The sequence below is a fragment of the Protobothrops mucrosquamatus genome, unplaced genomic scaffold, assembly GCF_001527695.2.
Source record: "Protobothrops mucrosquamatus isolate PMUCROS unplaced genomic scaffold, P.Mucros_1.0 scaffold1773, whole genome shotgun sequence".
Taxonomy (NCBI): domain Eukaryota; kingdom Metazoa; phylum Chordata; class Lepidosauria; order Squamata; family Viperidae; genus Protobothrops; species Protobothrops mucrosquamatus.
This window is the reverse complement of record NW_015387911.1, coordinates 117477-130844: the sequence shown is the minus strand read 5'-3', so window position 1 is coordinate 130844 and position 13368 is coordinate 117477. Positions and strand designations below refer to the sequence as shown.

General features: G+C 48.9%; 1 protein-coding gene across 1 annotated transcript in view; it reads left to right on the top strand.

Annotated features, from left to right (window-relative positions):
- RYR1 (ryanodine receptor 1) overlaps nucleotides 1–13368 on the top strand; it is a 108013-nt gene that overhangs the window by 34204 nt on the left and 60441 nt on the right. The window contains exons 27-40 of the mRNA XM_015823102.1: nucleotides 413–621; nucleotides 1664–2046; nucleotides 2289–2421; nucleotides 3122–3282; nucleotides 3599–3764; nucleotides 4797–4883; nucleotides 5043–5269; nucleotides 6215–7142; nucleotides 8435–8635; nucleotides 9902–10013; nucleotides 10648–10797; nucleotides 11034–11307; nucleotides 12372–12486; nucleotides 13206–13338. Of these exons, the coding sequence (XP_015678588.1) occupies nucleotides 413–621; nucleotides 1664–2046; nucleotides 2289–2421; nucleotides 3122–3282; nucleotides 3599–3764; nucleotides 4797–4883; nucleotides 5043–5269; nucleotides 6215–7142; nucleotides 8435–8635; nucleotides 9902–10013; nucleotides 10648–10797; nucleotides 11034–11307; nucleotides 12372–12486; nucleotides 13206–13338 (3279 nt within the window). The remainder of the gene's footprint in view (nucleotides 1–412; nucleotides 622–1663; nucleotides 2047–2288; nucleotides 2422–3121; nucleotides 3283–3598; nucleotides 3765–4796; nucleotides 4884–5042; nucleotides 5270–6214; nucleotides 7143–8434; nucleotides 8636–9901; nucleotides 10014–10647; nucleotides 10798–11033; nucleotides 11308–12371; nucleotides 12487–13205; nucleotides 13339–13368) is intronic.

The following is a 13368-nucleotide window of genomic DNA, read 5'->3' as shown; positions in this document are numbered from 1 at the left end:
ATATAGTAACCGTATCATCATCCAAGACTGCCAAATTATACAAACATGACACCAAAACATACGTACATACATTAATCACAGTCCATCTTAAATACATAGCAGAAAAAAAGTATCTCAAAGAGTTTACACAATCTAATTGTTCTACTTCTGACACCACCAGAAAGCCTTCTCCTGGAAGGTAACAAAGAAAAACACTCATGGAGAGGATATGTAGCATCCCTGACAATACTGCGGACCCTGGTCAAGCAGCGCTGATAGGTTCTGGATAGAAGGAAGTGAACTTCCAACAGTCTTTTCCACTGTCCTCACCACTCTCTGCCCAGCGTTCCTGTCCAAAACAGGTGGAGGCTGAACATTGATTTATTGACTGTCAGCGATCGAAGTTCACTTTTTCCCTCCTCATCTTTCACAGGCTTCATCCCAGTGTGCAGCTTGGGACTATCCCAGGTGGGACGGCTCAACCTGGGTCAGGATGTCAGCAGCCTTCGCTACTTCACCATCTGTGGCCTCCAAGAGGGTTACGAACCCTTTGCTATCAACACGAAACGGGAGGTCACCATGTGGTTCAGCAAAAGCCTGCCTCAGTTTTCCCCTGTGCCCGATGAGCACCCTCACTATGAGGTGAGAGCAAGAGACTTAGTCGAGGGCGGAGCCTTGGAGAGTGTCCCCTGCAGTGGGCGGGCTTTGGGACTCATGTTGACAAGGAGATCACCACGTATGAGAAGCAACCATGGCAGCAGAAGGACATTCTGAAAGGGCAGAGGTAGGCCACCTTGGCTCTTTTATGACTCGTGGACTTCAACTCCCAGAATTCCTGAGCCAGCATGGCTCAGCATGGAAACCTCTCCCTTTCCCCTCAGCATGGCTGGCTCAGGAATTCTGGGAGTTGAAGTCCACGAGTCATAAAAGAGCCAAGGTTGCCTACTCCTGTGAAAGGGGAAGGATTGATGAGCGAGAAGGCTGGATGAGGAGAAAGAGGCCCGCTGTTTTGAACGAGTGGGAGCTGGAAGGGATTTTGAAGCTTGGTGGGATGTGCCTTCTGAGGGAGCTTCATGAGCCAGACGACAGTGGCCTGGGCATGGAAAAAATGTGGCAATGAAAAATGACCACAAAATTACAGAACAGGGGAGCCCGAGGCACCGACGGTGGCATCTGTGAGGGTTTGGTTTGTTATACAGCAAGATTGTAGTTGATCTCATGACTGAAATGAAATGAGAGATGGTGCGTGGCTGAGAGGAAATGTGGTTATTTGAATGCTCCTCTGATGCCACCTCCAGGTCTACATGACCTATCAGAAGATTAGTAACATTGAGCGAATTAAACTTTGCCACTTTTTTCTACTAACGCAGGGGTCTCCAACCTTGGCAACTTTAAGACTTGTGGACTTCAACTCCCAGAATTCCTCAGCCAGCCAAGCTGAGGAATTCTGGGAGTTGAAGTCCACAAGCTGGCTGAGGAATTCTGGGAGTTGAAGTCCACAAGTGTTAAAGTTGCCAAGGTGGGGGACCTCTGTACTAACGGATATTTATTTATAAGTTCTGGAGGATTCTAAAGAGGGATTGTCCATAATACTTTGAAAAACAGTAATGGAAGGCTGGGATGAGCCTGGGAAGAAGCTTGTCCACTGCTAGTCTAACCCTCTGCTTTGGTCCTCCATGGATAGATTTCACGGATTGATGGCACTGTGGATAACCCGCCGTGTCTAAAGCTGACACACCGAACGTTTGGCTCCCAGAATGCCATTGTGGAACTCCTCTTCCTGCGTCTCAGCATGCCAGTGGAGTTCCATGAGAAGTTCAAAGTCACCGCTGGTACCACACCACTCACTCATGCGCTCACCATCCCTGAAGATGAGGTCAAAGATGTTGACCTTGACTCTGAGTTTGAGCAGTTGAAGAAAACTGCCAGCCGCAAGGAAGCTGAGGAAGCTGAGAAGGAGAAGCAAGGCCCAGGTTCCCCAGCCACCCACAAGGAGTCACCCAAAGAGGCCCCAAAAGCAGAGAACGAGAAGGATTCCTCCAACGAGAAAAGCAAAGCCAAAAGAGGGTGAGAACTCTATGGAAAGCTTACCAGGAGTTCAGGAAATCTCCTAGTGGTGGGAGAGACACATTTTTGGTGTGGAAGGCTACCAACATAATCAGACATATATCGACTCTGAACTCGTTCTCACTGAGTTGAGTAGGGTTCATTTCCGAGAAGTGTGCCTGGAGAAAATCAGGTGGGACATCTTAGATGAAGGATCTACTGTCCTTTCTGATCGTGCTCTCCTTCCTATTTATTTTCTACAGCTTCTTGTTCAAAGCCAAGAAAGCCACCACCCTCATTACCTCTGCTCCTGTGGTCCCCACGGTACATCGACTTGAAGAGGAAGTAGTTCCCGATGACCGGGATGATCCAGAGATCATCATGAACACCACAACGGTAACAGGAACTTGGATAACTAGTGACTTAGTACAATATTGCCTATTGTGCCTACCTGACAATATTCAGATTTGTTTGGAGAGCACTGTGGTGGAATGTAGTCTGAATTCCCAGAAGGGAGGGGCTGCATTCCAGAGGACCAAGAGATAGCAGAGTTTAGATTAGTTTGGTTGGAAGAGAATCAAGATACCGCCTCCCTAGAAGTTCTCAGAATCTATTTTTAATGATGCAAGTAATTGCTTTAGTTTGGCAGGGTTGATATCAGGTCCTAAGAAAAACACACACAGTTTCTTCTAAGCAGTTTCTTTTATTTGTTCCNTTTGTTCCTCACCTATAGACATCAATCTTGCCAAACAAAAACAAACTACTTGGGTCATTAAAGAGAGACTCTTGAGAACTTCTAGGAAGTTCATTTTCAACCTTTTTCTCCCAAGGAAATTTTCTAAACTTCGCTGTCTCTCGCTCCTCTGGAATGCAGCCCCTTCCTCCTGGGAATCCAGACTACATTCCGCCACAGTACTTCTGGTATTCCACAGTGGAAGTGCTGGATGGGGGTGAAATTAGCATGTTCTTTTGATAATCTCTATCCATGAGTTATTAGAGAATACTTTTGCTTATTCCTCATAATATGTGTATGAGGAACTGTACTTCCCATGCCGTATTGTTTACCCTTTGCTTTTTTCTCTTTCCAACGTAACAGTATTACTACTCAGTCCGGATATTTGCAGGCCAAGAACCGACTACTGTGTGGGTAGGTTGGGTGACCCCTGATTACCACCAGCACGACATGAACTTCGACCTCACGAAGGTGCGCAACGTCACAGTCACCATGGGTGACGACAAGGGAAACATCCACGACAGGTGAGCGTTATCCTGACCTGATGTGTGTTGTGGATCAGTTACAAACAATTTCTGAGGAATGGAAGTAGGCAACCATAGGATGGAGATCTGGCCAGAACTGGGGGTGTTTGAAGAGTCTTTTTCCCTGTGCAGGTTGACCAAAGGGGTGAAACGACCTTTTGATGTGGAAAAAAAGGGGGCACAATTGCCCATGAAGGATTTGGGAGGAAGGAGGGGATATAACTTTCAAACGTTCTGGATCTCCAATCCAGGGACTTGTAGTATCTCAAGAAAAAGTAGGTTGACACGTCATCGCCACCGTCTTTTACTTCAACAGCATCAAGAGAAACAACTGCTACATGGTTTGGGGAGGGGATTTCGTCAGCAGCACCCAGCAGACCCGAGTGAGCACGGTGGATCTGGTGATCGGTTGTCTTCTTGATTTGGCAACGGGGCTCATGACTTTCACCGCCAACGGGAAAGAAGTCAACACTTTCTTCCAGGTAAGCTGATTCAGGATACCTTCCCCAGCAGACTTTGACAGGGGCTGAAATTTTTATTAGGGTGCTCTTTGGATAATTGGATAAGAAAACAAGGAAGCATTTAGAACAGAGAAGGAGACTGCAGAGAAGATGGATGACTGCGGCCCTGGATGGTTCTTTTCTTGGCTGCAGAAGACACAAAGGTGAGGTCCTCGGGATGAAACTTTTAGACAAGGAATCTAGGAGAACTGATGGAGAGAAGATCATAAAGGTTTTCCCAATGCTGAGTATTTAAAAAATAATAATAATCCAATCAAGATGATATTCAGCTGGGTATTTTTAAAAATTTGGAAAATTGGCACCGGAAGACTGGAATGGGCCAATTTTATAGTTTTTTGTTTTTTTTTTAAGTTGTACTGTATTGGCTTGATGTTCTGTCAATATGAGTTGACTTGTCAGGTGCAAAGAACCAGACTCATATATGTAGAGTTCAAACTAGTTACTTTATTGTTCTCTGCCTATAATGCAGGAATCTCCCCAGATTGGCAGCTTTTGCCTGAGAAAGACCAGATAATGCTCAGACACATTGGGGGGGGGGGGGGAATCAAACGTGTCCACTTAGTTCAAGCTAATTACCCCCCTCAGCCCTCCTCCCAACATGACTTCAGGCTATGGGAAGGGGCCTTATCCCCTTCCTTGGGAGCTATATTCATTGGACTTAATAGGATTTATTTTGTAGTTGATCTATATATCAGGGATCACCAAACTTGGCAACTTTTAAGACTTGTGGACTTCAACTCCCAGAATTCCCCAGCCAAGCTGGCTGGAGAATTCTGGGAGTTGAAGTCCACAACTCTTAAAGTTGCCCAAGTTTGCAGAATCCTGATCTACATAATAAAATACTAGCCTATTTCAGTGTCCTAACGAAAAGATGCCATCTTTATCCTTGGATATTTACAGTTGCTGGAGATCTTTGCTAATAAATGTTGCAATGAAACCCTGTTTTTTTTCTTTTTTATATACCTCTGTCCTCCCACAACTGGTCCATCTCAGGTGGAGCCCAACACAAAACTCTTTCCTGCTGTGGTCACGCTCCCAACAAACCAGAATGTAATCCAATTTGAACTGGGCAAACTGAAGGTAAGGCCCATCCCTGAAGCTGCACGTTGGGAAAAAAAAAAAAGCAGTGCTCCCGGAATAATGACGGAATCCCACTTGGATCAGGGTGGTTTGGAAATATTACACACAGATTAATTAATAAACAATTTGCTTTTGCTTTTCCAACTCCTTGCGGGACAGAATATTATGCCGATATCAGCTGCCATGTTCCGGAGCGAACGGAAAAATACGGAACCCCAGTGCCCACCTCGCCTTGGCATCCAAATGCTGGCCCCCATGACCTGGAGCCGTATGCCCAATGAATTTCTACGGGTGGATGTTGCTCGCTTTAGTGACCGTCATGGCTGGATGGTGGAATGCCTAGAACCAAACATTATGATGGCTCTCCATATCCCAGAGGAAAACCGGTGAGAGTCTAGTAGTCTCCCGTTTCACTTCAGAGAAACAGGCTGACGCCTTCAAGTTCCAGGGTGATATTTTGATGTTTCCCACCCTTAGGTAGGGGGGGGGATTTGGGGAGTTAAAATCCATAGGGTGCCAGGTAAAGGAAGACTATTGGCTAGGTTTATGGTTGTGTCCCTCAGGGCGAGCGTGATGGAATGATGGTGGGAAACTCCCAGCCAAGCAGGGAGGAGGGGTCAAGCAGGGAACTAGCCTTGCATCCTTGCGCAGCTGCAGGAGGCGTCAGTCTGACTCTTCCAAAGAGACAGTCGAGCTTTGGAATGTCTGGTGAGCTGGAAGAGAGCATGGTTGAATCCTCCTTAGCAGTTCACAGGGTATATCTAATAGTTATGCAGATAGTTGCTTTAATCTGGCAAGATTCTGTCTATAGGTGAAGAACAATAAACTACTCCACGTGTCATTCTTGGTTCTTTGGGCCTGCCAGAGAGAGAGAGAGCAAATACAATTATATTAAAAAATAACCCAAATGCCGTTGTCCTCGTCTTCTTCTTCTTCTTGTGCCATATCCGTTATCGGACGTTGGCGATCACGTTGGCGATCCTGTTTGTATCAGCAGCCGCACAAAAAAGTGCTGCTGAGTTTTGTCCAAACCAGTCCCTTAGATTTTGAAGCCACGATGTTCTTCTTCTGCCTGGACCTCGTTTGCCTTCAATCTTTCCCTGGAGGATTAAATGGAGTATGCCATTGTCCTCTAAAGATATTTAATATTTAGGCTTTCGTCTGCCTGCCTAATTTAGCAAAGGGAGGCGTCTATGGATTGATATAGTTGCTAAACATTGAGAGATAGAAAATCTTAGCAGATTAGCAAATATTTCGCTTTCTAATACAGTACCGAGCGTGGAACTTCCACCCCTCTTTAGCTCTCAAACTTTTCCCCATCCCTCTTTCAGATGTATAGACATTCTGGAATTGTCCGAGCGCCGAGACCTGTTGACTTTCCATTCCCATAGTCTGAAGTTGTACTGTGCCGTGTGCGCCTTGGGCAACAACCGGGTGGCCCATGCCTTGTGCAGCCACGTGGACGAGTCACAATTGCTTTACACCATCGAGAGCAACCACCTTCCAGGTTTGCTGCGTGGTGGCTACTACGACCTCCTTATCAGCATGCACCTGGAGTCGGCCAAGCGTTCCCGTCTCATGATGAACAGCGAGTTCATTGTCCCCATGACGGATGAGACCAAGACCATCACGCTGTTCCCGGATGGGACGAAGAAACCGGGGTTGCCCGGGGTAGGCATGAGCACCTGTCTACGTCCTCCATTGCACTTCTCCGACACCTGCTTTGTCAGCACCACCTCCGAGCTCTACCAGCTGAGTCCTTCCATCCCGTTGGATGCGCTGAAGGTGAAGGCCATCAACATGCTGACAGAGGCTGTCCAAGATGGAGGCCAACATACCCGTGACCCTGTCGGGGGTAGCGTGGAGTTCCAGTTTGTGCCAGTTCTCAAGCTGGTCTGCACCCTTCTCATCATGGGGGTGTTTGAGGATGAAGACGTGCGCCATGTCCTCAAGATGATTGACCCCAATGTCTTTGGAGAATCCAAAGAGGAGGAGGAAGAAGTGCCAGTGGGTGGTGAGGAAGCGGGGGAAGGAGAAGACCAGGGCTATGTGGAGGAGGAGGAGGAGGAAGCAGAGGAGGAGGAGGAGGAAGAGGAGGAGGAGAAAGAGGCTGGAGGAGAGCAGAAGGAGGAAGCCGAAGAAGGAGAAAAGCAGGAGCTGAAGGCCATTGAGGCTGGAGAAGCTGAACCCAAAGAGGATGAGGAAGGACTGGAAGAGGGCCTGCTGCAAATGAAGCTTCCTGAATCAGTCAAGTTGCAGGTAAAAGAAGGAGCTTTGAGAATTCTCTTTGTTTCTCTCAGCTTTCCCAGGTGCATCCTTCAAAGAATTGGAAGGACCTTGAGCAGAAGAAAGAAACCACATCTATCATCTCAGAACAGAGTTGGAAGGGACCGTGGAGGTCTTCTAGTCCAACCCCCTGCCCAAGCAGGAGACCCTTTACCATTTCAGACAAGTGGCTGTCCAGTCTCTTCTTGAAAGCCTCCAGTGTTGGAGCAGCCACAGCTTCTGAAGGCTAAGCCGTTCCACTGGTTCATTGTTCTCACTGTCAGGAAACTTCTCCTTAGTTCTTAGAACTAGAAGAGGGGTTCTCCAAAGCCCTCGAAGACAGAACAAGAAGCAATGGGTGGAAAGTAAAAAAGAAGAGATCCAACTTAGAAGCTCAGAAAAAATTCCTGACAGAACAATTAACCAGTGGAACAACCTGCCTCCAGAAGTTGTGAATGCTCCAACACTGGAAGTTTTTAAGAAGAGATTGGACAGCCATTTGTCTGGAATGGTATAAGGCAGACATGTCAAACACAAGGCCCGGGGGCCGGATGCGGCCCGCGAAGTGGTTTCATGTGGCCCGCGAAGCCATCCTGGAAACAGTGAGGGAACAGCCCCTGCTGCCTTGGCCCTGGCCCAGGCCGGCCGGGAGCCAATGTACAATTTTGTGGTGGGCATCTATGCTGAAACGCATTCAGTCTTAGCTCCACAAGGCCGTCTAGAAACAGTGAGGAACCAGCCCCTGCCATGTCGGCCCCGCCCCCTGGGTGCATGCTGGGGAGGTCTCACTCTTTGAGGAATGAAGAAATGGACCATGCCTTGGCCCTTGCCCCGGTCCCACCCCCTTCTGCCAGAGACCCCCAGATCTGTCCCACTCCTGCCCAGGCCCCTTCAGGCACCCTTGACGCGAACGATGTAGAGCTGGCCATGCCCAATGAGTAGGCCACACCCACTCCATCCATGCCCACCCAATAGGCCGCACCCACCCTGACTGTACCCACCCGGCCCCCCAAGGGCAACCACAATGCTGATGCGGCCCTCAATGAAATTGAGTTTGACACCCCTGTTCCAAGGTCTCTTCCAACTCTGTTATTCTGTTAAGCTAGATGCCCATCTGGAGGCATCTTTGGATCATCATCATCATGCCCAACCTACTTTGCATTTCCCACGGCAACAGATAGATAGCCAGAAGCTTTTTTCTTCTCCTTCTTCGTCCCTTCCACCCAACTCTGGTAGTTGCCTCCATCTTCTCTCTGCCCGTCTCTCTTTCTCCTCCTCCCCCACAGATGTGCAACCTGCTGCAGTTCTTCTGGGACCGGGAGCTCCAGCACCGCGTGGAAGCCATCATTGCTTTCTCCGAGCGCTATGTGGACAGAATACAGACCAACCAACGGCAGCGCTACTCCACGCTGATGCAGGCCTTCACCATGTCGGCTGCGGAGACCGCCAGGCGCACCCGGGAATTCCGCTCTCCTCCCCAGGAGCAGGTACGGGGCGGGGCTCTTGAGGACGGGGAGGAGCCAAAGCTAAATGGAGTGGAGAACCACCCAGTGGTAGAACATACAAACGTTTTAGGCGCGTCGGCAATGTTGGGTTTAGGAGTTTGAAACTCTGGGAAGGGCTAGTAAATGGTTGTCTGAAACCCAGGACGGTTAGATAACTTGCTACTAAATGCGCCTGGGGAATTGCAGTTTAGGTTTAGATTTAGATTTTAGATTTAGATGATGATTTAGATGATTTAGATGATTAATAATCATAATCATAATCATAAAGTTGGAAGGGACCTTGGAGGTCATCTAGTCCAACCCCCTGCTCAGGCAGGAAACCCTATACCATTTCAGACAAATGGCTGTCCGGTCTCTTCTTCAAAACTTCTAGTGTTGGAGCATTCACAGCTTCTGGAGGCAGGTTGTTCCACTGGTTAATTGTTCTAACTGTCAGGAAGTTTCTCCTTAGTTCTAGGTTGCTTCTCTCCTTGATTAGATGATGATTTTAGATTTTAGATGATTTTAGATGATTTTAGATTTTAGATTATTTTAGATTTTTTTATAGGCTGTCCGACTACCATATAGGTAGACCTCAGCTTACAATCATTTATTTAGCGACTGTTCAAAATTATAATGACACCAAAAATAGGACTTCTGACCACTTCTTGCACTTATGACCATTGCAGCATCCCCATGATCAGGTGATCAAAATCTTGGCTCTTGGCAACTGGAATGTACTTACGACAGTTGCAGTGTCCCAGGGTCACGTGATCAACGTTTGTGTCCCAGGGTCACGTGATCAACTGTGGCAAAAAAAGGTCGTAAAATCGAACATGACTCAGTTATGTTTAGCCCCAGAATTCTGGTCTCAATGGTGGTGATAGGTCAAGGAGGACTTGTACGCTTAGAATCAAACCCATAGTCCGTGCAACTCCTGTAGTAGTGGGATCCTGTGACCGTACCACAGTTGCTGGGTTTGGCCCCAGCTGAAATGTCAAGGTGTCTCCTAGAGTTGGGGTCCCCAACCTCCGGTCTGTGGACCGGTACTGGGCCACAGCACGCCAGCAGCCGGTCCGCACAAACAAGCAAAGCCCCATCCGCGGGATGCAGGCAGCACACAAAACCACGCACTCTCCGGTCCGTGGAAAAACCTCTCTCCATGCAACTGGTCCCTGGTGCCCAAAAGATTGGGGGCCTCTGTCCTAGAGCAGCTCCCGAGAATATGGAATTTGCCTCGTCCAAACCAGGGTGTTCTCCTCATAACAGATCAACATGCTGCTACAATTTAAGAACGGCGCCGATGTAGAGGACTGCCCGGTACCTGAACAGATCCGAGATGAATTGCTGGAATTTCATAACGACCTGCTAGCCCATTGTGGTAAGACCCTGGAAGCCGAAGGGCACATATCAACTCAAAGTAGAGAAGGATAATGGCAGTTTCTGGACACAATTCTGGAATTATGGACCGCTTCAGACACTAGAGGGAAATTGGGAATGAGCTCATTCAGAAAAGTGTATCCATCCATCTGATCTAGAACAAGGGTGTCCAACCTTGGCAACGTTGACTTGCGGACTTCAATGCCCAGAATTCCCCAGCCAGCCAAGCTTGGCTAGCTGGGGAATTCTGAGCGTTGAAGTCCACAGGTCTTAAAAGTGGTTGAGGTTGGGATTCTGCGCATTGAAGTCCACTGGTCTTACAGTGGTTAAAGTTGGAATTCTGGGAGTTGAAGTCCACAGGTCTTAGCATGGTTGAGATTGGGATTCTGGGAAGTCCACAGGTCTTAAATTAATCAAGGTTGGACATCCCAATATAGAATCAATGGTACACAAACCCCTTTATTGTAGTTTCTAATCTTAGTTTCCACAATGATCTCATTCGTCCTATTTTGATATCTTTTCTTGGGCATTCAGACAGAGTAGGATTTTGTTTCATGCTGCCTTTGATCTGCCATGCAGGTGTCCCCTGTTATCGAATTTTGCATTCAATAGCTCGGCATCTTTCCTCTATACAGGAATCCAAAGCGAGGGGGAGGAGGAACAGGAAGAGGAAGATACTTCCTTTCACCGGCGGTTGATGAATTTGGTGGAGAAGGTGGTGAACCTCCGCAAGAAAAAAGAAGACCAGCAAGATGAGCAGCCTCCAGAGGAAGAAGCAAAGCCCAGTAGGTATCCCCAAGTGGTGGAGGGGAAGAGAGTGATGTAGCCAACCCCTAAATCAGTTTTGGGGGAGCCCATGGCCTTCCAAGCATCGTGAGATCCAGTTCTTATCAGCCTTCGCCCGTGTGGTCAAAGTTCTAACAGGATAACATTAACAATCATGGAGGCAGATGGGTGAAGGCCAACTGAAGAAGCTCTGAAGAAGATGCCATGAGTTCATCCTGGTCTCCCCACTTTGTAGGCACGTTGCAAGAGCTGATCTCCCACACGATGGTCCATTGGGCCCAAGAGTCCTTCGTCCAGAACCCAGAGCTAGTCCGGTTGATGTTCAGCCTTCTCCATCGGCAATACGATGGCCTTGGTGAGCTCATCCGTGCGATGCCCAAGGCTTACACCATCAACGCCAATTCGGTGGAGGATACCATGAGTCTCCTGGAGTGCCTGGGGCAGATCCGCTCGTTGCTCATCGTTCAGATGGGACCTGAGGAGGAGAACCTGATGATCCAGAGCATTGGGTATGTGCTTTCCTCTTCTGCAGCTTCTTGAACGGTAGATACTTTTCACCGTGAAGCTTCTTCACAGGCTCCGATTCAGACTGGAGCTTTTCATTCCATTCGTCACGTTTTCTTCGTACAGATCCACTCTGGGGTCATCTAACTGAGAACGACATACTTTGCCTTGCCAGGTTTCTCCCAATTTCAAGCAACGATGCTTTCCTGCTTCCTAAAGTCCTCTCTAGCTTGAGATACTTCAAATTGAACTAGGACCCTCTCCGGTCACATGAGAGCCTCATTTGCATCTCTCCCAGAGGGTGGATGCTGACCCCCTATTTAGTTCTAAGAGTACAGCGACTGCAGGGTGTAGATTCAGGTGTCCATCAAGCTCTTTCCCTGCTCCTCGGCCTAAAATTATCTCCATACTTCCTGAATTATACTCGGATTTCCTTTAAGCCCCTGCCACTTTCCACCCAAGATACTTAAACCGTAACCTTCCACAATCGATCTTCTCCTGATACATTGGACTGCAGATCCTAAAACGCGCAGCCCAGAGTCTAGAGTACATCCAGAAGACATTAGGGTGTAGTACAGCGGTTCTCCACCTATGGGTCGCGACCCCATTTGGGGTCGATAAGCAAGGCTGTCCGCCATTTTTTTTGTCCGCCAATTTTTTCCCCCTTTTCCGGCGGGTGCCTTACCTCTCTTGGGCTGGGCCAGCTGGTGGTCGGCCTGCTCCGTCTCTGCCGCTTGCCAGCTACGCCTCGGCCGGCGCAGGGGGCGGAACCACGCATGCGCAGCACTCCCGGGCAGGGAAAGTCCTCGACTTACGACCGGTTTAGTCCTCGACTTACGACCAGTTGGGATCGCGGCATTAAAAAGGTTGAGAACCACTGATGTAGTAAGATGATGTAGTACTAGTAACTCTTTCCTAAGACCCACCTTTCCATTCTCCCCCTGCTAATTCTCATGTTCAGCCGACTTGTACCTGTTAGGTTGAGACTTTCATTCTTCTTTGTCCATCCTCACGTCTTCTGTATGCTCTGGAGTCCCAACTGTTGCTTCTCTTTGTTTCTCTTTCCTAGCAATATAATGAACAACAAGCTCTTCTACCAGCATCCCAACTTGATGAGGGCTCTGGGAATGCATGAGACGGTCATGGAGGTGATGGTGAACGTCCTGGGAGGAGGGGACTCAAAGGTAAGGGACCTTGTCATTTGGCCAGTCAGTGCTCTGGTGCCTCACACTAAGGCAGTGGTGGCGAACCTATGGCACGGGTGCCAGAGGTGGCACTCGGAGCCCTCTCTGTGGGCACGCATGCCGTTGCCCCGGGCCCAGCCCCGCCTCCCCCCGCAACCCCTCCTCACCTGCCCAGAAGAGAGGCTCTCCCAGGCGTGGCCCACGTGGAGCAGCGCAGCCAAGCACATGGCAGCAGGGGCAAGACTCCACCCTCGCGCCCCCATCACGTGCAGATGATGCTGCGGGGTGTGGGCGGAGGGTGTGACTTGCCATGGCGCTGCAAGGCTGCCTGGCCGATCTGTGGTGAGTGGCCTTGCGGGCGGGTGGAGCAGGGGGCGGGCCGGTTTTTGGGCACTCGGTCTCTAAAAGATTCGCCATCACTGCACTAAGGCATGGATTGCACATCTGGGCCATGTTTTCAACCTTCCTCCATGCAAAAAAATGACAGAAAAAGATGTTTTGTACCTGTTCTGACAAAACGTGGCTGGTTCCTGGATTTTGGAGACTTCCTTCAAATTAGCCCATTTGAGGCATTCTTGCTCTTCAATGCACCGTTTCGCCCAGGAAAAGGTCATGACAACGAGAGTTTTAGTAGTATATCACTAGTGGAAAAGGACTTGAGGATGCAGGTTCCCCCCCCCCCAGGCCATCAAGGAAGCTCTCTCTCTCATCCCCAACAGGAGATCCGCTTCCCTAAAATGGTGACCAACTGCTGCCGCTTCCTGTGCTACTTCTGCCGGATCAGTCGCCAGAACCAGCGCTCCATGTTTGACCATCTCAGCTATCTGCTGCAGAATAGCGGGATCGGGCTGGGTGAGTTGCCGTGCTCAGTACGAGGCCTGG